General features: G+C 47.7%; 1 protein-coding gene across 1 annotated transcript; it reads right to left on the bottom strand.

Moving 5' to 3' along the window:
• Positions 1–12,516: 12,516 nt before the first annotated feature.
• On the bottom strand, positions 12,517–18,404 carry LOC135369819 (carboxypeptidase Q-like). Its single transcript, XM_064603365.1, has 4 exons — positions 17,857–18,404; positions 17,375–17,624; positions 17,197–17,300; positions 12,517–13,199 (listed from the first exon to the last, which is right to left on the bottom strand). Exons 1-4 carry the CDS (start codon positions 18,343–18,345, stop codon positions 12,636–12,638), a joined length of 1,407 nt encoding a protein of 468 aa, XP_064459435.1. The 5' UTR covers positions 18,346–18,404; the 3' UTR covers positions 12,517–12,635.
• Between the last annotated feature and the right edge of the window lie 5,912 nt (positions 18,405–24,316).

Raw genomic sequence — 24,316 nt, 5'->3', positions numbered from 1 at the left:
GTCAAGAGTGAAGGGATCTCCCCAAATCCCATGCGCCGTAACTTCGCAACGCGGGAGCGCAGCGTGAAGGGGTTTCGACGAAGGTGTTTAGTACCCATAAATCTACATTTCCACTATGACTTTAGCCAATATTCGGAATTGGATTCTCAACCCCTTTAAGAGCCCCAATGTGGGTGGTGCCTCTGCACACTTCCACATGAACTTCGCGGGCTCCAAATACCGCTAATAATGCGAACGCGCAAGTGATATGCTATATATTCAAAATGTAATGGTAACATTCCAGTTACGAACATCCGTTTCCAAAGTCCCGAAAGTACAGAACTGGCCCTGCCACCTTTGTTCTTTATAATTCGTCCTGACAGTTGATTTACGCAGCCATATTTCCGTATAGATGACATTTTGTTTGCGCTACTTCATTACGCGCGTTTCGGATCGTTTTTCCCCTCTTTGGTTGGTAACATGTATTGCCCAATATTTATTTATGTGTCCGCTACCGTCGCATAGTGGTTAGGATTACTGATTTCCACGCCGAGACTGGGAGTTCACGCGGGTTCGAATCCCTGCACCGGCTGTGCTGTCTGAGGTTCTCCCTGGGTTTTCCGGCGGACTTTCCAGAGTAATATCGGCACAGTTCCCCCTGAAGTTGGCCCAGGACGCATGCTAACCACCCTGTTCTCCACACTTTCCCGCTGTCCTCTCTCCATCTGCCCATGTCTGTACGGCGCTCATAGGCACAGTTGCTTCGCGGCGCTAACGAGGAATAAAAAAACAATTGTTTACGAGTCCTTTGTTATTCAATGTCCATCATCGCGACTCACCTTGTAAATGCCGGACATCCTGCAGCTCTGCACGCTAAAGAAAAGAAAGAAGGAAAGCATTTCAGGCATTGTATGTGCGGAATTGGTACAGCTTAGGAGAAACGTTTCCGGAACACGGCGCTGACGTATTTCTTCATCAGAGCGGCAGCGAGTGACAGGCTATGCTATCCATCTCTCAATGTGTCTGTCCGCTCTTGTTTGGCTGAGCTGCCGCAACGATTGATAACTCAGACGTCACGGTGTTCCATGACCTTTTGTTCCAAGCTGTACATCAAGTGGAGGGCCATCTGTCCAGCAGCGGAGCACTGTTCGTAAAAGTCAAGCATAGCTCCCGTTGTTGTGTATACGGTCGTCGTGGTGCAGCGCACAGTTGCAGCAATTTTCGTTGAAGCATATGCATACATAAAAAGCGACATCCAGACGCTTTTGCAGCACCGTGCTGTATGCGATGAAGAAGCTCCACGAGTGTATACAACGTGTTCTGATACAACCGCGTCATGTTTACTTCACCGGTAATATATCAATGAGGAAACATATAACGCCATCGTACAGTTATCGCTTATCTGTACAGACACACGTAAGAGGGAAGCAACGCTGCTTCCCACGCCCCTAAATTGCACACGGCCTTTCTTTCTTTCTTTTTTTTTATCTTCAGGTTGATGGAATCACACACCCGCGGGTACCATGACGCATGCTGAACTGCGCACGGAGCTGTTTGTAACCAACACTCGACTTATCGCCTTAAGTGACTAGCCACCTGTGCGACACGCGCCATTAGACTACCGAACAGGACTAGCACTAGGAACAGGTGACCTATACATGGGGCCACCCATAGGCTCATGAAATCAGGTGATAAGGTCAACGTAAAAGTGGTCCCCTCTGTGAAGAAGAGGCTCTCGTTCTTACCGGGGTATGTCGCGAACAAAGCGTCACGTAATGCGTGTAAAATAAAACATAGAAATCCGAGCGTGGACTGTAAAGTTGTGGTAGTGTACTATATACCTTTAAGTTGTGGCAAACGATATATTGGGGAGACAGGCAGGTGTTTAAATCAAAGATTGCAAGGACATGGAAACAAAGTTAGGTCCAAAGATAGACAGAGCAGTTGGCGGATCACGTTTTGACGTGTGGGTGCGACATGCAGTTCGAGGCCACCCAGGTAATTTATCGATCTCATGATACACATATCAGGCGGGTCGTTGACAGCTGGAACATAGAGAAAGAAAAAGATAAATGAGCTCCTTTACCGCGATATTAACAAAAAAAAAAAAAAAAAAAACAAAGGCCTGATGAATAAAGGCACGTGGTTGGGATGAGAGGGGGAGAGCAGGCAACCTGGGGGGGTGTAATCTCGTTCCGGTATCTTCATGTTTATTCTTGATTCATAGTAAAGTGGTTGAAAGTGTGCGACATCGTGTGTCTCGTCCTTTGTTTGCTGCGTCGGAACTGTCAGCAGTACCGAACAAGAAAATAGTGACAAACAAGCCGGTTTTCCCTGTCACTTGTCCTGTCCACTCCCCTTAGGTTTCCCTTGTTTTCTCGTGTATTAAAGTCTGTGAATTGTTAGTACGCAGTTGTTGCCTGTCTGTCGTCCCTTGTCTCTAGCTGCGTATCTTCTGTAGCTCACTTTGATTGGTGCGTGCGCAGAACCACCAACGCTATCCCTTACATACGCAAAGGCGATAGCGTACGTAAACGATAGCGTTGATAGTTCTGCCGACGCGCAAACATAAACAGAGCTTCGCGCATTGCGCAGGACCATCACGCTATACCTTGCGTACGCAAAGGCACTATCATACGATGCACTAAAACTGTATTATCGTGTGTTTTAGTACATCGGAAGAATTCTACGATATAGGAAGTTATGAAACCCAAGCTTAGCAGTTTGATGTCTCCCACTTCAAAGAAACACGGCGATTGGCTTGTCATGTAATATGTATCTCGGAAGTTCCGGTCGCTCTTCGTGCACAGCTTAAAATAAACCTTTATGTAATACTATCACCAGGCTGACGCACAGACCGCAGGTGTTGTACAGCTTGCGCCAAAAGTCCACGAAACACGCGAGCGGCGTTTTTCTCCGCTCCGCGCCACCCTAGCGGCGGCCGGAAGTTGGCGGGAGCGGACAGGTCCATTCATTTTGAGGGGGCGCATAACACAGGCAGCGACTCACCGTGGCGTTTACAGCAATTACCCCACAAGGGCATGCCCGTGGAGCGTTTCACCAGGCAATCGCAGTTCACAGCTGGAAGGTAACAGGAATGACACAGAACGACAACAGTTGCACCCCCCCCCCTTTTTCTGGAGTTTATTTTCTTTTTCGTTCTCGTCGTCCTTTTATTTTGTCTGGGAATGACGGGCGCTGGGAAATAAAAGCGTACGATATTAATGTACAAACAAGAGACAGAGAAAAAAGAGTCAAATGACACTCCATTAATATTTTATTTAGTATCGCGTGAAGCCAAAGAAAAATGATATCTTAAAGACAAAGATAGCATTTTTCGAGAGTATTCAGCAACATCCGACCACGCCTCCTTCGCCAGTATGATGCTTGGGATCTCCTTCATCCCATCATCACTGCGACCGTATAAAACGACAAGGCCTTCTTCACCTCAGCATTAGTTCAAGATAACCGGCGACAGGATTAGTCTGGGGCGGAGGCGACAGATCGTGTCCACGTCGCTTGCAGGGCATTCTCAGCGAACGATTGCTGGAGAGGTGGGATGCTGCTTGTCTTCCGTGAACCGTATCATTCAGCGCTTCCGTGATGAAGGGCAACTTGAAGATGCACCAAGGTATGGACGGCCGCGGGCAACAACGTCGGACGATGACAGGGCAATAATTGCTGCAAACGTGGTCGACCCGTTTCTGATGGCTGTCGATCTCAAGAAGGAGCTGAGCCTGCAAGCGTCGAGTATACAACCATCCGACGAAGATTAGCGTACCTCGGGAGTTTCCGTTCCGGAGTGGCGGTTCAGAAGCCCGCGCTGAAGCCGGAACATCAAGAGGGAAGACTGAACTTTGCCTTACGCTACGCCGAGTGTGACCCCGCGCAGTGGAGCCACGTGCTGTTTACCGATGAGGCAACGTTTAGTACGAAGTAGTCCCAGAGGAGGCGGGTTTGGCGTCCTCCTAACTGCAGGTAATACCTTGAGAGTCCGTGCCTGCTTCGAGACGGCCCTATTCATCCCCCCCCCCCTCATCAGATATCTACACCAGTACGTTCACAGAGTGGTCTTCAGTGGACGGCACTCCGTGAGCGTGGGAGGCAACCCTTCGCTCCAGGGCTTGGGGCCCCTTTGTTTGTTGCGGTTTTAGAGCACGCGAAGTATATGCCGGAAGTGTGAAGATAAACCCACCCCCTCACAATCCCAAAATTCGCGGTCATCCCCCAGCAGGCGCGCTCCGCCACTATGCTCAGCCGCTATGCGGGAAGCGGCCTTACAGGATGTGAATTCAATGGCAGTCGGCGTTTACGCCAATTAACAGCTAAACAGAATAAAAATTTTAAGATGCTATCGTCTAATACAGAAGAACACCATGCAAAGAACCCCTGGAGACATGAAAGGCGCTAGCAGAATATAAACCTAGTGCACCCTGGCCAAGTGAATTTTAATGCATTGCGCCTGTGGGGATTCCGTCGATTTTTGCACAGGGCCCATGTTTAGACTACGACTTTTCGACAATGACAGTCAAATTCTGGAAATGGCATCGCCTATTTTTCGTCAGTACGTCCTCCAGGCCACACACCAACCACGGCACGATGTGTGAGTGTTAACACTGAAGCACCCAGGGCCTTCACAGTTGCGACTCAGACAGGGTTCCCCTCCTAGGCGTCCCAGTATTATCGTAATACGCATGCGCTGAGACTGTACGGCCGATCTGAAGGAGTTCGAAAGGCGGACGGTCATCTTTTTCCGGATTTCCAACAGAATAGACAACTTTGCGTTGAGTAGGTAAGATACAAATGATACCGTTTTGTATTTTATGTCGCTTTTATATTAAACTTGATAAAAGTGTCCATTTCGGTGCCGTTTCGGAAGTGATTTCGTCAAACGCGACCTTTCAGGGTGCAACAGGGGAACCAGATACGGGGTTCAAACTCCGTGATCTTACTTTCACATATACATCTTACAAAATCACCTTAGGACATCTTTAACATTATTGTTATATCAAATGAGCCCTGAAGTTGGTGAAATTGGCCATTTGGCCATTTTGAGTGCAGTTTTGGAAGCGATTTTATGAAACGCGACCTTTCAGGGTGCAACAGGGGAACAAGGGTACGGGGTTCAACTCCCTTGATCTTACTTTCACATATACATATGACATACATCTTTATTACGATTGTTATATCAAATGATATTAAGCGCGGAACTTGATCAAATTGGCTACTTGGCCATTTCGAGGGCTGTTTTGGAAGCGATGTTGTCAAACGGGACGTCTCAGGGTGCAACAGGGGAACAAGATGAGGGGTTTAACTCCCGTGATCTCACTTTCACATATACGTATTACAAAATTCGCTTAGGACATCTTTAAGATAATTTTTATATCAAGTAATATTAAGCCTCAAGGTTGATGAAATTGGCCATTTGGCTATTTCGAGTGCCGTTTTGGAGGCGATTTTGTCAAAGGCGACCTCTCAGGGTGCAACAGGGGAACAAGGTACGGGGTTCAATTCCCTGATCTTACTTCCTCATATACATATTATAAAATCAGGTTAGGACATCTCTAATATCATTGTTATATCAAATGATATTAAGTCCCGAAGTTGATGAAACTGACCATTCGGCCATTTCAAGTGCCATTTTGGAAGCGATTTTGTCAAAGGCGACCTCTCAGGGTGCAACAGGGGAACAAGGTACGGGGTTCAATTCCCGTGATCTTACTTCCACATATACATATTACAAAATCAGGTTAGGACATCTTTAATATCATTGTTATATCAAATGATATTAAGTCCCGAAGTTGATGAAACTGACCATTCGGCCATTTCGAGTGCCATTTTGGAAGCGATTTTGTCAAACTCGACCTCTCAGGGTGCAACAGGGGAACAAGGTATTGTGTTCAAACCCCGTGATCTCACTTTCAGATATGCACATTAGAAAATCAGCTTGAGACATCTTTAATATTATTTTATATCAAATGATATTAAGCCCCGAAGTAAGCGATTTTGTAGAATGCGGCTTCTCAGGGTGCACAAGGGAAAATGCTAATGTACTGTTGTTGCAAAGCGCTGTTTTCCATCGAGTCGCAGCCGGGAGAGGAGGGAAAAACAGCGGTGTTTTCCAGTGCTCTGGAGCAAAGCGCTGTATGTCGGAACGGGCCTTTAATGCATGGCCACTATCGGAGCGGTATCAGGTGAAGCCTGCTTTACCTTTTGTCCCGAATTGCTGGGCATGTTGTGCTACTTTTATATTGAGAGAACCTTTTGTTAGATAAATATCTGTTGTTTGTTAGCAAAACACCAGTTTGGCTTCTTCCTCCATCTGCGGGTCCCCACGCTAGTATTTCCCCTTTTCTCTGTGCTCCGTCCCATCGGAAACGAGGGAAGTCACATCTTCATCGAAATGGGCATGTCGGGGAGACAGAGAACAGCAGAACTGATTGGTACACTCTTAAAAATGAACTTCATCGCACAGCACGCTCCTAGCCAACCATCACCTCAAATGGTATCGTTATCTACCCTGATTTGTTGAAAACAGAAGGTGTACGCCTTTTTTGTGACAATTATGAACAGCGTAAGTGTCACAAAAAAGGCGTACGCCTCCCGTTTTCAACAAATCAGGGCAGATAACGATATCATTCGAGATTAAGGTTGGCTAGGAGCGTGCTATGCGGTGAAGTTCATTTCTAGGAGTGTAGGCAGAAACGCTTGCTGGCGCAGAGTGCCGGTATTATACGTATTATAAATGAAATACAACGCGGTGGCATCAAGAACGGGCAAAAGTGTGTACATAAATAAAAGTCCCGCATAGAATGAAAATTTTACGCATCCGCAGCGTTTTCTTGCGATAGCTGTCTTTACTACATTCTCAAAAACTTTACCGCATAACACGCTCCTAGCCAACCATCATCTCATCTCAAATGATATCGTTATCCGCCCTGATTTGTTGAAAACCAGATGCGTATGCCTTTTTTGTGGCAATTATGCACAGCATAAGTGTCACAAAAATGGCATACGCCTCCCATTTTTGAACAAATCACGGCAGGTAACGATATCATGCGAGACGATGGTTGGCTCGGAGAGTGCTATGCGGTGAAGCTTATTTTTAAGGATGTAGACCTAACGAGGACGAAGAAATGCATCCTTTTCATGCAGAGATCAATGCTGCAGAGCCATGAATACTGCGAATTGAAAGACAATTTCCCAGATAATGACGAGAGAAAATATGTGTACTTACAAAGATAAAATTAATGTAATTGATAAAATTTGGGGCGGGCTCAGTGGTGCACGAGCCGTAGTGTTTTATATGAAAACTTTACGGTCTCCCATTCCTTTGCGGTATTCTAGCGAAAGCAATACAATACTTTATTCATTTATTCATTCAATTGACTTCTCATTATTATTAGCTGGTAAAGACTCGCGGTGCGCACAGGCAGTCGAATTTGCCTCCACCGTTAATCATCTTTGGCGTTCCCGTAGCTCTCTCGATAGCTCGGTGCTGGCCCTTGGAGGGTTTTTTTTATTTTATCTCGAGTTACCCTTTCTTCTTATTGCCGTTTCTTTTGATTCTGACCATAGGGAGTTTTAGTAGACCGTTCCGTAACCCACGGAATGTTACCGCAGAGTACGTAGCTCGCTACCGTCAAGCGTATATCAAGAGAGTTTTAACAGATCGTCAGGCAACGCTACGAACGGTACGGTAAGAACTGTGTTGCCATCCAACGGCGATAACATGAAATACCGTTCCCAAGTTGTCTAGCTATATGTTTCCGAACGAATTGCCTATTATAACTACGTTTTCGTGCTCTGTTCTTGTTTTCTTTGCGTTTAAATATTAATTTGTTGTTCCACCAACAAACGAAAGGACAACGGACACTCCCTGCAGGTCAGTTCATCGCTATCGCCCGCCGTTATGGCGGACGCTGGTGCTCACTCGGACTTAGTTGGCAGCATCCAGAGACTAGAAGTTCGTGTTTTTGAGCTGTACAAAGTATACCGCTTCTTATAAGAAGAAGATGTAGTCCCTCGTACTGAAGGGCAGTCTCGCAGCCTTCACTTCGAACACAGTCGACGAGGTGTTGCAGGCCGCCATGCAGTTTTGTGCAACGAAAACAACGTAGAGGACACTCCAAAAACAGAACTGCACCGCATAGCACACTGTGAGCCAACCATTCCACGAATGATACGGTTATCGCATCTGATTAGAAGAGAGAGGTGGGCGTACGCCTTTTTGTGGCAATTTGGATATATGAAAAGTTCCACAAAAAGGCGTACGCCCCCGTGTCTCTTCGAATCAGAAGCGATAACCCTATCATTCTTGGCAATGTTTGGTGCACAGCATGCTATGCCGTGAAGTTTTGTGTTTAGAGTGCAGAAAGTGGTTCGACCTACGTTCTTCACATACCACGAACGATAACCTTATTATTCCGTTCAATGGTTGCTGGTCTGCTTGCTATGTGGTTAAGTTCCGTCTTTTTAGTTCGTGTTAGCGCCGCGAAGCAAGCGTAGCTGTGAGATGCGGAGAGATAGAAAGAAGACGCCAGAAAGAAGTGGGAAGCCAGGGGATTATTGTGCGCTCCGAGCAGATTTCATGACGAGCCGTGGCCATATTCGTCTGGGAAGTCTACGGGAAAACACGGGGAAGATCTCAGACAGGACAGCCGGTGGTAAGGTTCTAACCCACTACCCCCACAACTCTTCAACACGACCCTGATTACCACCGACGAGCAGATGCCTTTACCCACTCGGCTATACGGCTGCTCAGATCTGTTCCGTTCTGTTTGCTTCAGTGCCAGAGACTACTGAAACCGAAAGCCACAAAATGCAATTGGATTGTTCCTGAGTTACGTCAAGCTGGGTATGTTGGAGGTTTTCAAGGGTTTGAATGATTTTTATTTTCATATATGTACAACAAACAAAGGAAAGTACAGAGCGGCACTGTTAGGACGTACCCTGTAAAACAGTCCTGCAAATACTTCAGGTTAGAAAGAATGGAAACTACAAAGTTGAAACATCAACTACAATACAAGAAATGAAAAATATAGCGTTAGCAAACATAGAAAGTGCGAAGCACAGCCACACCTATGTCAACACCTATGACAGTTGAGTTGCAAATTGTAATTTTAGTTTTCTTTTAAAAGAATAGAGACCAGAAGTATGCCTTATTTCTGAAGGTAACCCATTCCAGACAATAGAGCAGAATGGAGCAACTGTGAAACGACCGTAATTTGTGCATGGTGTAAATAAGCGAAAGGTGTTATCGATGTCCCTCAAGAAGAGTGTCGTCGCCCATTCCCTAAGCGGGGAAAGTGGGTCAGAAAATAAGAAAAAGAACTGGTGCATTCGTATTGCGATTTTATACTGAAGTAACCTATACAGGGTGTCCCAGTTAAGCCTGCGGGCTAAATAATTCGCGAACGGGTGCACCAATCGACGAACGTTCCTTTTTACAAGTATCTGTCCGATACCACCAACAAGCTGCGCACCGTGTGAATGAGAGCGAGGTGATCATTATTTAAATAAAAATTCAAATGAGTTTTGGGGATGAGCCCATCTTACCCATCATACGTGTTTTTAAGTTTTTTTAAGGACATCGGTCAGCTGCAAAATTTGTAACCCACCCCATTTCTCTCATTGTGCCATTTTCATTTCTGGTTGGTTTTAATATAATCAACATTATTCTAGTTTAAGTACATACTCAACATCTGTCTTGGCACATTATGGACTAAGCTGCCCCTGCGCCATTGAACTCCGAATCATCATCATCATCAAATGAGTTTCGTAAAAAGCCATAACTTCTAATACCCCTGTCAGATGGGCACATATACGGCCTTAACTGTCACAGCCGTAAATGCATACTGTCATTAACTTCCTGCCAGATGGCCAGCAATAAGGCCTTTGCGACAAAACTGAGGTAGAAGGGCAACGGCGTTCCCACAAGACAGTCTACGGCATTCCACCGAAACTGCCCAAGCCTCGTTACCAGGTATGCCATAAACAGGATTTAGCACATTTAATTCAATTCAAAATAAAACGCTTTTTACCCGACGTAATATTGTCATCTTTTTTTCGTGTTTTTCTGGCGTTTTTGCATTTTGCTTCGCTTTTTATCCCATCTGTACAAGTGCTATGTTTGTAGTTACACCCTCGAACCACTGTACGCGGCATCGCACCGTGTCGTCTGCATCCAAAAAGTCAGACGCCACTCAAAAAATATCCAAAGCACTTAAAAGCAAATATAGTTCACTGTTGTATTTTGAAAATACCAACAAAACGTTGTTTTCGTGTACTTTCAGTAAGAAAAAGCGTGATTTCGCTACATTACATTCAACGTTCACAGACTTGTTTATCGACGTGGACATCAACAAAATGCCTTCATGGGTACCGTCTGGCAACACCCCAGAGCTTAGGGCCGTATGCAAGTTACGGCCGTTCCTTAATGCCGTAACTTCAAGGGCCGTATATGTGCCCGTCTGACAGAGGTATAAAGCAGGGCGCTGTCGGCATTAAAATGGGTACTACGCCTTTTGGGACCTGCAGTGGACACCTTTTAGAGAAAAATCTGCCACCGAAGCGGGTCATTTCTTGCAGTAATTAATTCGTTTCGGTTTACATATTTTTGTCGCGGCTGGTCGCGGTGAAGCGCAAAAGGACGCTCTTCCACTCCTTTGTCCACCTATGAATTACGTCCTTTTACGCTTCACCGCGACCAGCCGCGACAAAATATGTAAACCGAAACCAATTAATTACTGCAAGAAATGACCCGCTTCGGTGGCAGAGTTTTCTCTAAAAGGTGTCCACTGAAGGTCCCAAAAGGGATAGTACCCATTCTAATGCCGACAGCGTCTTACTTTAGAAGTTATATGTTTTTTCACGAAACACATTTGAATTTTTATATAAATAATGAGCGCCACCCATTCATTCACACGGTGCGCAGCTTATAGGTGGTATCGGACAGATACTTGTAAAAAAGAAAGTTCGTCGATTGATGCACCCGTTCGCGAATTATTTAGCCCGGGAATCTAACTGAGACACCCGGTATACAGGGTGTCTGGTGAGAAAGTGTCATTAAATTTCGAAAAATAGGTTTAACTTCAGAAAATTATGAAACTACTTGGAACACACAAACACGTACTTTTGCCACAGATTCAGGGTGTTTGCATTCGCGTCACACATTAATTAAGCTAATTTCGCTATTTGAACTCGAAAATTAGCCAACAGCAGCAACTGGCAGCCGCAAAACCGTCACTTGGCAAGGCGTGTTTCATTAAATTTGCGTTTGCGTAAATGCTGGCTCTGCCTTTATCGAGACATAGTGGAAACCCAAGCAGCAAAATGTACTGAAAGTCGAGTGCAATAGGGGTGGACGGGTAGGTGGAAGGCCTTGAACAGACTGATGAAACTAAAGAACATTGATAAGACACATACCGTCCACCCCTATTGCACTCGACTTTCAGTACATTGTGCTGCTTGGGAAACGGCCACACCCGATCGAGGGCATTACCGCGGTCACCGACGTTATCAGTGGCTGGGGACTGACGGTATGCACGTTGATAATGCCGGAAGGCGTGATTATGTTCTTGTTCGCATAGGAGGGAGGGTATTTGGATGGGGCGAAAAGTTCCGCACACGTAAATATCAGCAAGCGCACCTTGCACGGGGACGGTTTTGCGGCTGTCAAATTTTTGTACAAACCTTCAGAAAAAAAAAAAGAAATGTGATTTCGGTTGGAATAGTGGCTATGGAACTATAGTTGGAATAGTTGGAACTATGGCCACTGCCTTCCGAATTCATCAACAAAAACGTTAACTTTTGTTGGCTAGTTTTCGAGTTCAATTAGCAAAATTAGCTTAATGTGTGACGCGAATGCAAACAGCCTGAATCTGTGGCAAAAGTATGTGTGTGTGTATTCCAAGTAGTTTCATAATTTTCTGAAGTTAACGGTATTTTTAGAAATTTAATGACACTTTCTCACCGGACACCCTGTATGTCGTACGTATTTAGCAGCGGGAATGCGAACGACAGAGAGTCGCGTGTATGAATTCATAACATTATGCGAAAAGCTCGCTTTTGTATAACAGGTAAGGGTTGTAAGCTCTTTTTTTTCTTGCATGCTACACTATATACTTGAAGGATAAGCGTCGATACCCAACGCTACGGCCCGTCCGGCGATCGGCCGAATGCTCATCCCGCGCCCACTCTGGGTGGGAGAAAACGATTTAGCGTCGGCCTTTAGTCCAGTCATAGTGGAAGGATAGAAAGAATACTTGAAGGAAGTGGCTAGACAGTGCATGGTCTTTCTTAAAATCGTTAAGAATATCAATTTATTAATGTCCGAACACAAAGTAGTGTTGTTGAAAGCATTTAGGTGCTGCAAACTCTTTCTGTTTCTAAGCAGTTATTTTACCTAGTTTAACTCAACATTTCTCATCAGTAGCTACAATAGAGCTAAGCATATTTCTTTTCGATTGTCTCAAAATTGGAGTTTTACCAGCGTTTAGAGCCCATTTCTCTTTTTGGCACCTTTCAGAGCGGTAATGAATTGCCTCCGACCGTGCTTTTAATTTGTGAAGAGAAAAAAAGTACAAATTCGCTCATGCTACTATGCAGAGATCATTGTCATCAAGCAAACAATCGGAGCTGGAAGGTTGCTGTCCTCATCGCGGCAACATGATGCTCATATCGGCGAACACGTAGGATGAGACAGTCCACAAAGCAGTGCACATGTCCAGCTCTGTAGAATTCAGTACCGTCATTGTGTCGCCTTGGGAGTGGTGGAAGTAAAAGTACTTGTCATTCTCATTGTGTAACCCAGCTCCTGGAACACCCGCTTCAACAAAATACTTGAGGTCCGGTGTCGTATCGCCTTCCACAAGCTCCGTCGCGTTCATGGAGTCCATTAGGAAAACAACTTCCCGCACGATACACTGAGCATCTGTACTGTTGCCCGAAAACGTCAGTCCTAGAGGTTTGAACGTGCCATGGTCTGACTCCATGACGATGCTGTACGGCTCTTTGGAATGTGCGTCAAAATAAGCCTTGGCTCCAATCAAACCTTGCTCCTCGGACGTCCAGAGGACGACCCGAAGGGTTCTCCGCGGTGTCAGGTCTAGCTCACGTAAGGTCTCGAGTGCCCTCCAGGATATGAAAGCTCCCCCGCCGTCGTCCATTGCACCTTGACCAACGTCCCAGCTGTCGAGGTGGCCCGAGACAAGGACCAGCTACGGAAAACGCAACGTGGTCAACGTTAAGGTAAGCTTACAGTTATAATAGTGCTCACTGTCAGACTCTGTCGCAATGGTTGGTCAGTAACGTAGCTGCCAGAAATTGTTGGGACGTATTTAGAGACAGTATTTCTCGCTAGTGAATCTACAAGTAAACAGTTTAATGGAATTATATGCATGGTGCAATTACTGAAAGTATAAAGCTGAAGCTTAAGGCCTCTAAAGCTAAAGGGGTTCATTATTTAGAATACACTCGCAATGCAACGCGGGAAAAATTCAAAGTGCGGGCTATACCGCGATGCGCACGTATTGCGAGTCGCGTGTAATGCAGAGTTTCACATCAAAATGACAAATGAATACGTCATAATGTCGAGATGTTCCACTTGCATTTGGAGATAACTCGTGTTTTTTTTTTTTTTTTCAAGGACTGTGACACTAGAAACCGTATTTTTGTCTGGAATGGTATTGTTGAGCGTACAATACAAGAGATGGGCTTCATAATCACTTAACGGCGTTATTATAACTGTCGCCTCACTGCTCCAGCTTCTATTGGGCACACATCTACAATCGGATACGTACTGGTCCCTTCACAGTAGGTAGGGCTTCTCGGTAAGGTTTCGTTTTTCGAGCGTTGACTATAATTTGAGCGTTTCATCACTGTTGATGTATTGATTCTCTTCCCGTTGCCTTGTATGATGGTATTATCGAAAGCTTCCGCTACTACAGATTATGCGTGTGATATACGCCTCGACGAGGTGTGTGTACCCCTACGCCTCACAGCCAAGTCGGAGATTCCCTCGTATCGCGTTGATTGGACAAAAAAATGCAAGAGGCGGCAGTTCCCACAATATATTTCATTTGACAATTGGATGAGCTGGGCGTGACGTACCCTTGGGCTCTGAGCCTATTCGAGAGAACGAAAGAGGAACCTCCAAAATGGCCTTTTTATTCACGTTTCAATTACAAGCGGCGCAACGGGTGAATCGCGTTCCTTTTGCGTTATTGTCATGATGATAAAATCTTTCATATCGCGAAGAGAAATCTTTGCACTTTAGTGCCGTTTAATGCAACATGTCTCTCAGTGCACGTGACGCTATACTCATCCTTAGACGATTACTTCGATTACTTCGGATTTTAGATCTCAATCTGGAAAATTCGGGAAGTTTTCAGCCAACGACAATCTTTCGAAGTCGTGCTTCGTGTAATTATGTGATATTATATTTCCCCTTTGACCTTTGCGTGCTACAGTGAAACCAGAACATCTAGCACTCTTCGATGTGAACTGCAGATGCGTTTGCGCATTGATTCTCCCCAGTGAATTTCGGACCGATTTCGTGGAGGAAGTTACTTCGAGCATGGCTCCTCAAACTGGGTGCGTGGAGGGCCACTATCTAATGCGGTTCGCTTGCTCGCTGCCCTTGCCCCTGACAGCCTTGCCCTTACACATTCCTTTGGACGTGGAGGTCATCTTTCTTTGCGGTACGTATGAGGTGTCATGATCTGCGAGGGTCCGTCACAAAATTGGTACTACTGAAAAACGATCATAACATCAACACTTTTGAAGGTACCGAAGTGAGTGATACGGCGTACTATAGATAACATATAAATGTTTCACGAGAATGACGCATAATTTTTCCCTCTCTCTCTCTCTCCCCTCTACCGCTGCGAGCTAGGGCTAAGAAGCCTCTCTACTGACCCCCCAAAGTGTGTGTGTGTGTGGGGGGGGGGGGGTCTGGATTGCCCCTGGGCACATGTACGGTTTCTTGCAGCAATAGAAATGAGGTATTACACGATTCGTCTTGACGAGATCTAACCATACTTGTACGTATATAAAATAAGGAAGAACACAAGAAATAGTACATAAAAGCGTGAATTTCCCGATCGAGAGTTTTACTACGCTATAGCCTTCGCGTACGTGAGGGAATGAGTTGATGGTTCTGCTCACGCCCATAACAGAAAGAGGGCTTCGCGCAGTGCGCAGAACCACCACGCTATCCCTCTTGTAGCGTGCGATGCCCTAAAACTCATTAGCATCGGCAAACACCATACCAAAACGCTATCGAAATGTATCTGCAAGCACCCAAGTTTCTCTCCCTCCTCCATTGCCCGTGAAGAGACTTGATTGATCCCACTCCCAATTAAGGGGTACCATCCCAAGGTGAGGTGCACGTGGTGGTGGCGGCGCAAAGACAGACCAACCGCGTTCCACGTTCTATAGATGACATCTCTTACATCTCAAGCACCGGGTTATCTTCGAGTTTTATTATGTCAATCTCTACGAACTTAATTCGAAAATTCGCCAAGTATAAATATCGCTTTTTTGTTCCGTCAATGTGAAGCGCGTGCCGAATTTGTTCAAGTTCATCATAATCGACACGGATGTTGAGGGGCTATCCCATAGAAAAAAAAAAAAAAAAGCCGAACACGATGCTATTCGGAGGGCCTCGAGCATAGCGCAGGACGAGTCTTTGCGCGCCTTCGTTGTGAACCCGACGAAAGGAAGTTGCTGTGCACAGCCCACACAGGGATAGCAAGACGAGATAAGAGAGGGATGGTTTATCGCATTCGGCTTCCGCTGGAATCATGCGTTCCCTCTCCCAATTTCAAGAACTGTCACTATTTCTACTACCCCTGTGTGGGAAGAGCGAACCTTTGCGCTTGTTGGTATAGCATAACAGGTCTGTTCGATTAGACTTGCACTCCCTGAACCCGTTCCGGGCGGTGCAGGGCCAGTTCTGAACTAGCGCGGTATTAGGCCAGCTCCAGTTCAACGGTGCAACACTAGTGCCGCGGCGAAACGAATATCGAAGTGTAGCGCAAGTGCAGGCCTTCTGCTTTCCGCGAGTCTTAACACCGCTAAGGATTGTAAGAACGCGTGTGACATCTCAATCACATGTGCATTGCTGCTTTTTAATATCGAACAGAATGAACTATTAAACAATTGTGCAAACAGCCATGTAACTTGCGGATTCTGAGAGCGAGGACAAAGAATTCGACGACCTGGTAACCGTGATAGCGTTGAATCTTCTTTGAACTGACACGAATGGTGTACCAATTTACACCGAAATGTAGTGAATCGTTATTTCGACTTCGAATTCAAACGTCTCTTCCGGCTCTCTCGAGATACGTTCGAAAATTTACTTTAGCTATTATTTGCCTTGTGTCGTCCGCTGTCATTGCCGCCATTACTCTGCACTACCGTTGAACTGACACATGCGGAAGTGCAAAGTTTCCTTACACTAGGGCTACACTTGGCGTGCACTGTTTGAAACGAACGAGACGGTGCAGTGTTCGCTCGGGCTGCACTGGCGAAACGAACGGGCGAGTGCAGCATCACCGGAACTGGTTCAGACAGTGCAGGCCTAATCGAACGTACCTAACGAGGCAGGGAAGCGCAGACGAGAAGACACAGACTGATAGACACCTACCGGACGGGCCCTCTGTGGGCTGGGTTTAGCAACCTCCTTTGGTCGGACTGCACGAACGCGCTGAAAAAATCGTCGAGTGCTACGCTCTGGAGGCTCCGTAAAGCGTGATATTCGGCTATTTTTTCGATGAGAGAGCTCCTTGATGTCCCTGTCATTTATCATGAACTTGAGTAAGTTTGGCACGCGCGCTTCACATAGGTGGGGTAAAAAAGCGACCTTTACCTGGCAAATTTTTGAGTTCGGTTAAAAATTAGCGTAATAAAACTTCATCAGGTGGTGGCAAAAACCTAGTAAGAACAAATTCAGTTGACCGCGTGATTCTAGGTGCCAGTTTTTTTTGTATTATAATTCAATGACACGTTTTCTGGGACACCCTTTATATCTGTAGCTCTAGGTCAAACCCCAACGACTGTGACACCGAGTACAGCCATCGCGATTACTTTTAAATTAATTGATTAACCTGGAAATCATTCTTAGTACTAGAAAGGGAAATCAAATAACCGTTCACGTTCTTTAACGTACAGCACAAAATCTATTAATACAATGTGGAGGTTACTAGCTCTTACCTCGTCCGGTTTTTCTCTGCCCCTGATGTCAGCAATGGTGTTTCGGGATACGGTTTGTGATTTAAGCGCTGCTTCCATGTACAGATGAACTTCGACAGTTTCTCCTGCAGGTAAAAAATCAATTCACTTAATGTTCACGTGGCCTTTCAATATACGTGGGTAGCATAATCCACAATACCTCTCTTCGATATCCTTTCTATGAGTTCTGCATCCTCGATGGACAGAGCTGCAGCGGGTATCTTCTTTATTCCTTCCTCGTATTCCATAATGCCGGTGTGAGGACTGTCGATGGAGAAAGGACTAATGGAACGAATGAGAACTGCCAAGGCTCCGGCTCGGCTAGCTGCAGCAGCGGACTGATATCGGTACACAACTGTCTCCGAATACTTGACGAAAGGCGCGTTCAGCAACACGATCTTGCCACACGCCTGCACAACGATGGAGAAACCAAGTCACTGTCACTGAGCTCTATACGCTATGCAAGTAGGTCAGCTATGTGAAAGCACCCCAGTTTCTCTTTCTCCGCTATTGGCCGCGGAGAGACCTGATTGGTCCCACTCCCAATAAGGGGAACCATCTCAAGGTGAGACGCACGTGGTGATAGTGGTATTGTGAAAACAGACTAACCGCGTTCCACGTTGTATGGATGACATCCCTCACCTCTGAAGCAGTTTGGTTCAGCTCCTCAAAGGTCGAAACCACATGAACCCGACCTGTGATGCCTCGCTGTCCGGTGGCTATGCTGCCGCCCAAACCCAATATATTCAAGTATTTCTTCCTGGGCTTGGTCATCCAGGCGACTTCGGTGCCGCGAACCCAAGGGGTCACGGTCACATTCTCCGTCCACACCATGCTCAAGTTTTTCCTCTCGAGCAGATCGACCATGTAGTCGATGGAATTTTCCAGGCTCTCTGATCCGGTCAGTCGGTGGCCAAACTTGTCCACAAACAGTGCGAGGTCGTCGTACGTTTTTCCCCTACCCGGTCCTGACAAGACATGGTCTATGATCCTCTTTGCTGTGGGCGCGTAGCCACGGATTTCCTTCAAGACACCCTGGGATAATCCTGTGCAATTAAGGCTGTCCGACGTCCACGTGAACGTCTTTGGAATAAGAGAGAGAACTGCAATGGTTACAATGTGAGCCCGCATATTCTGCTCCCCGCAGCTTCTTCTCAAGAGCGCTTTCTTCTTCTTCCTCCTCGCACACGGAGTGGTCGGGATCCACGAAGGCAGACTGGCCATGGCGATACGGGACTATGTAACATGAAAATACGCCGGTGGGTAATATGAGTAATATGGCCATGGATATATCCCCATGAATAAGGATGTGTTGTGATGTGTGCATATAGGGGGCAGTGACGTAGGGGAAATGTACAAAAATCAATATATTCAGAACAACCTTGATGATTGGGCGTGCTGGTACGACATGTAGTAGTCTGAAAGTGACAAAAAAAAAAGAGACACGGACGACAGAGCAGAGGAGACAAATTTGCGGTAGCGGGACAAAAAGTGCTAGTTTGTACCCTCTCCTTCGTCCCCGGCGTCGGGAACTTGGCGCCCCCATCGCCCGGCAGCAGCCGCAGGAGGGAGACCCCACGTATAGCTGTGCGTGGCTTTCCCGTGTCTGGGGAAAGGGGATCCTGGCGGTTGAGTGAACCCGGAGGTTGTTTAAGACCCTCCGGGGCCCCTCCGGGAAAGCAACACACTGCTTTGCATAATGTAAAAACCCCGAGACTAGGGAACACGAAGGGACAGACACAACACCAAGTCTCAAGTCACAACACGAAGTATCTTTTTTGAGACTTCGTGTTGCGTCTGTTCCTTCGTGTTCCCTAGTCTCGAGGTTTTTACATTATGCATCATCTTCACCAGCTCGCTTTCTTCCTAGCCATTTTTTACACTGCTTTGGCCCCTGCTTCCCATAGACAGGTGGTCCTGGAAGGCCCGGCCAGGACTATTCAGCTAGTCGCCATCTCGCTTTTCGTCACTTTTTTCTTTCTTCTTCTCTCCTTCTATCTTTCCTGCTTTTCACCTTCTTTGACGGCAAGGGTCAACCTAGGGCAGTCTTTTCGCTCTCCAAAAGCTGCACTCGGGTATAGTGTAGAGGTAAGTGTTGGCGCTTGGGGCGTGCCCCCTTTTGGGCTCATGGTGGGTGACATGCCTGCTACACTGAAACATTACTTTCCTTTTATGGATTCTGAGAATTATAAACATCAAGATCGGCGCCGCAAGCGGCACCGCACCAATGCACAACCAACCCAAATGCTAGACTTCACTCCAGAACCTTGGTTTGCCAAGTTTCTGATTATCCAGGGAGAAGACAATACGGAGCCTTTGACCAAAATATTACTGTTTGTCGTTACTAGGGTGCTTGAGAAAGTCATTGGGAAATCCTACACAGCAAAGAAACTGCCGACAGGAGACATACAAATCCAAGTACAAACGAAACTGCAAAGCTCCACACTACTCTCCATCAATAGAATCAGCGATGTGTCAGTTACGATTTCTCAACATATTGCCACGAATCATCATCGCGAAACTTCCAGGGTAGACACGAAACGGTACATCTCATCCCGGCGCATGCTGAAGAAGAAGCAAGAAGCTTCCAGACACATCGCCTACTCTCTGGCAAACGCACGTGCTGTTTCTAGACTTTTCGGCGCGACGCTTAAATGCTTGTGCGCTCCAAGCTGGAGCATTCATTCTTTGGACTCAGTTGTGTTCAGAGAGCTATCACTCTTGTGATTTGCTACCAAGTAGTCTAATAAACCGTTCGCTGTTTATTCGACGACTCGCCGACCCATTTCGCTTCGTGACATTTCTGGTGGAGGTGCGGGGCATTCCTTGTCCAACGGCCTGGAAGACCAACTGCGACAAAGCAGAAGACAGCTTGGTCTGCCTGCAGAATTCGGTCCATTAGAACCCCCTAAACGCAAGAAGAAGATGACTGCGGAGACCAGTACCCAAGTGGCGCAACCTGTTGCCACGCCCATAGCCCCTGCACGGTCGCCGAAGACATTCAGCGGGGAGTATTACGACGACGTGGACGATTGGGTCGACCACTATGAGCGGATCGCCAAGTTCAACAACTGGAGTGACGACCAGAAGCTCGTCAACGTCTATTTCTCCCTCGAAGGCACCGCGAAGACATGGTTCGAGAACCGGGAGACTTCGCTCACGTCCTGGGACGTCTTCAAAAGCAAACTCCGCGAGGCGTTCGCTTTTCAACAACGAGCTGAACGCGCTGAACATCTGCTCCAGAGACGGATCCAGCTGCCAAACGAAAGCGTTACAGGCTTCGTCGAAGATGTGTTGCGGCTCTTCCGGCGAGCTGACCCCAAAGCATCCGAGGAAAAGAAGGTTCAGCGACTCATGAGGGGCGTAAAAGAAGGAATTTTTCGCGCCCTGTCCCGGGATCCACCCGCCACGACCGACGCTTTTCTGGACGAAGCCGTCCGCATTGAGAGGACCCTGCTCTCTCGCGCTACCGTCAACGAACGACACCAGGGCTACGAGGCTTTCTCCACGACCGCTGGCCTCGACGTCGGATCGCTCAGACAGCTGATTCGAGAGGTGGTACGCGAAGAAGTACGAGCTCTCCTCTGTCCTGAGAAGGCTCAAGACCCTTTGTCTTCGATCGGTGCGATCATCAAGGACGAGGTTCAGCAGGCAATCCACACATCGTCAACCGCCAACCCCGACGCCGAAGTACCGAGACCAACCTACGCCGCCGCTGTGAGACAGGTGCCACCTACTCGTCCGTCGTACTACGGAAACCGTTGGACGCCTCCTCGAACTGTCCAACCTACTCCGAGCGTCCCGCCACACTCTCAGCCGTTTCGCAAAACGGACGTTTGGCGGACTCCCGACTTCAGACCGCTCTGCTACCATTGCGGAGAGGCCAACCACGTCTATCGCCAATGTCCCTACCGACGACTTGGCCTTCCCGGTTTTTCACCCGACGCCCCCCGCCGCAATTGAACACTATCTACGGCAGCAGAATGCTTCTGCTGGCTCGCGACGCGACCTGTCCCCGAGCGTTCCCCACCGCAGCAGGTCGCCAGGAAGAGCACGTTCACCGTCACCAGCAAGACGACCTGTGTGGCGCAGCCCTAACCAGGAAAACTGAAGACTGCAGCTCCGGGAGGTGAAGCTGCGGACCGACGACAAGTTACAATTCATCCAACACGACGAACAGCAACGGAGCACCAACACGACGCTCGAAAAATTACCAATAACCTGAAAATACTCATCGACGGCCATGAGATGATTGCGTTAATCGATACCGAAGCCGACGACTCTGTTATAAGTGGTAGGTTGGCTAAGAAGCTTCGCAAGGTGCAAACGAAGTGGGATGAGCCTAACATCGGCACTGCTGGTGGACACGTCGTAACACCGACTGGCCGATGCACGGCAGTCATACAAGTGCGTGACATCCAGTACGTCGTCAGCTTTGCCGTCTTGCCGAACTGCCCACGGGATGTAATACTCGGAATGGACTTTCTAGTCGAAAACGAAGCAATCATCGACTTCACAAATGGAGTTATCTCTCTTAAAACGCCGGAAACAGCAGAAGACAAGTGGTGGGCACGAATAACCCCGGAGAAACGCGCAAACACGGACGTAACCGCCGTGACAACTCAGCACGTCAACCTGCCTCCCTTGTCGTCAGTCCTTGTGACGCTACGTGCGAGAGAACACCGACTGGCTGTTTGTTGGCTGAAGGCAACACGCAACTTCTCCTCGAACGAGGAATTGGGATAGCAAGAGGAATTGTGCCCGTAAGAAACGGAATATTCGAACTCCTGGTCACAAATTTTCGCCCGGAGCCACAACACCTGGCGAACGGCACGAAGATAGCCGTCACCGTAGACCAATACTCCACCACGGATGTTTGGCTGATGGACACTGCTCGCATCGCGGTCACCACGGAACACGAGGCCGAACATTTCGACGTAAACCCTCAACTCAATACAACTCAAAAGCAAACACGTCTCCAGATGCTCAACGATTTCAGTGACTGCTTCGCTGCATCGTCGAAAGTAAGACAAACGCCCATTGCGACGCACCGCATCATCGTCGACGAAAAGGCCCGTCCGATTCACCGCATGCCGTACCGGGTCTCCTGCAAAGAGCGAGAAACGATCCGAACCAAAGTAGAAGAGATGCTAAGAGATGACATTATCCAGCCGTCGACCAGTCCGTGGGCATCGCCGGTGGTACAGTGCTGGACAAAAGTTTATGGAACGCGCGAGCGGCGTATTTTCTCTGGGCAGAGACACCCTAGCGGCGAGCGGAAGCGGGCGAGTCCACGCGTTCAGAGGGATGAAAGAGTGCGCTTGTGGCGACCCACCGTGGCAGTAGTGGTAACTTTGCTTTTGAGTGTAACGAACGCCAAAATGGTTTCGTTTTCGGTCTACTGCACCGAGCGCGAGTGGCTATCGCGGGAAGGAAGTCTCCCCGCTATCGGAGAGATGACAGGGCGCTAAGATGAATTGAGGTGACAACGGGCTCGCAGTGCCTAGCTTTTTTTCTTTTTTTATTTGCCAAAAACAGAAGAAAAGAGCGTATGCCCTTGAACACACACACACACAAAAAAAAAAGCAGGGGGAGACGATACTGTCTCAATACTTTGTCGGCCCCCTTTCGCAGTAATAACTGGGGCCATACACACAGGAAGGGAAGCGTATAGCCGACGGACAAGGTCCACGTCTTCAAGTAGCAAGGACCACTCTGCTTCTATAAATTCCCAGAGTGCGTCCTTGCTCCTTGTAGGCGTCCGTCTCTTGCTCATCCTATTCTTCAGACTGCCCCAGACGTTTTCGATGATGTTTAAGTCCGGGCTCTGCGCAGGCCATGTCAGCCGCAAGCTCGGCACTGCAGCCCGTTGTCACCTCAATTCATCTTAGCGCCCTGTTATCTCTCCGATAGCGGAGGAACTTCCACTCGCGCTCGGTGCAGCAGACCGAAAACGAAGCCATTTAGGCGTTCGTTACACTCAAAAGCAAAGTTACCACTACTACCACGGTGGGTCGCCACAAGCGCACTCTTACATCCCTCTGAACGCGTGGACTCGCCCGCTTCCGCTCGCCGCTAGGGTGTCTCTGCCCAGAGAAAGTACGCCGCTCGCGCGTTCCGTAAACTTTTGTCCAGCACTGTACTAGTGAAGAAGAAGGACGGAACACTCAGGTTCTGCGTCGACTACCGGAAACTCAATGAGATCACGAAGAAGGACGTCTACCCGTTACCGCGCATCGACGACACGCTCGATCGCCTTCAAAACGCAAAATTTTTCTCTTCCATTGACCTCAAGACGGGGTACTGGCAAATTGAAGTCGACGAACGGGACCGTGAGAAGACTGCCTTCGTCACTCCGGATGGACTTTACGAATTCAAGGTTATGCCTTTCGGCTTTTGCACAGCACCAGCGACGTTCCAGCGTGTTATGGATACAGTTCTCGCCGGGTTGAAGTGGCAAACCCGCCTGGTGTACCTCGACGATGTTGTCGTCTTCGCAAAAACATTCGAAGAACATGTTGAACGCCTAAAGCAAGTCCTCGAGGCTATCAGAACTGCAGGGCTGACGTTGAAGCCTCAGAAGTGTCGATTCGGCTACGAGGAACTCAGATTTCTCGGCCATCTCGTGAGCAGCGACGGCGTACGCCCCGACCCCGAGAAGACGGCGGCCATCGCAAATTACCGTGTTCCTTCTAACGTGAAAGACGTTCGAAGCTTTCTTGGCCTTTGCGCCTACTACCGACGGTTCATTCCGAACTTTTCAAGAATTGCGTCACCCCTGAATGCCCTCACGAAGGACGGATCCACGTTTATCTGGAGTGAAGCCCAGCAACAGGCGTTTGATGAATTGAAGACGCATCTACAGACCGCACCCATGCTTGCCCACTTCGATCCAAACGCCGAAACAGAAATACACACCGACGCAAGCAACGATGGTCTAGGAGCCGCGCTCGTTCAACTTCACGACGGCGTCGAACGTGTCATCGCTTACGCAAGCAGAACGCCAACCAAGGCAGAGAAGAACTATTCGACGACCGAAAAAGAGTGCCTTGCACTCATATGGGCCATCACAAAGTTGCGCCCCTACCTGTACGGACGGCCG

Source organism: Ornithodoros turicata, chromosome 1, assembly GCF_037126465.1.
Source record: "Ornithodoros turicata isolate Travis chromosome 1, ASM3712646v1, whole genome shotgun sequence".
Classification (NCBI taxonomy): Eukaryota; Metazoa; Arthropoda; class Arachnida; order Ixodida; family Argasidae; genus Ornithodoros; species Ornithodoros turicata.
The sequence above is the reverse complement of the archived record's forward strand: the minus strand, read 5'-3'. Positions and strand labels throughout refer to the sequence as shown.

Excerpts from the sequence above, each read along its gene's own strand:
- LOC135369819 (XM_064603365.1), bottom strand. The coding sequence starts at position 18,345 with ATGCGGGCTCACATTGTAACCATTGCAGTTCTCTCTCTTATTCCAAAG. Across the intron at positions 17,625-17,856 it reads TGAACCAAACTGCTTCAGAG|GCGTGTGGCAAGATCGTGTT; the intron begins GTGAGGGATGTC and ends ATCGTTGTGCAG. Across the intron at positions 17,301-17,374 it reads AGAAAGGATATCGAAGAGAG|GAGAAACTGTCGAAGTTCAT; the intron begins GTATTGTGGATT and ends TTTTACCTGCAG.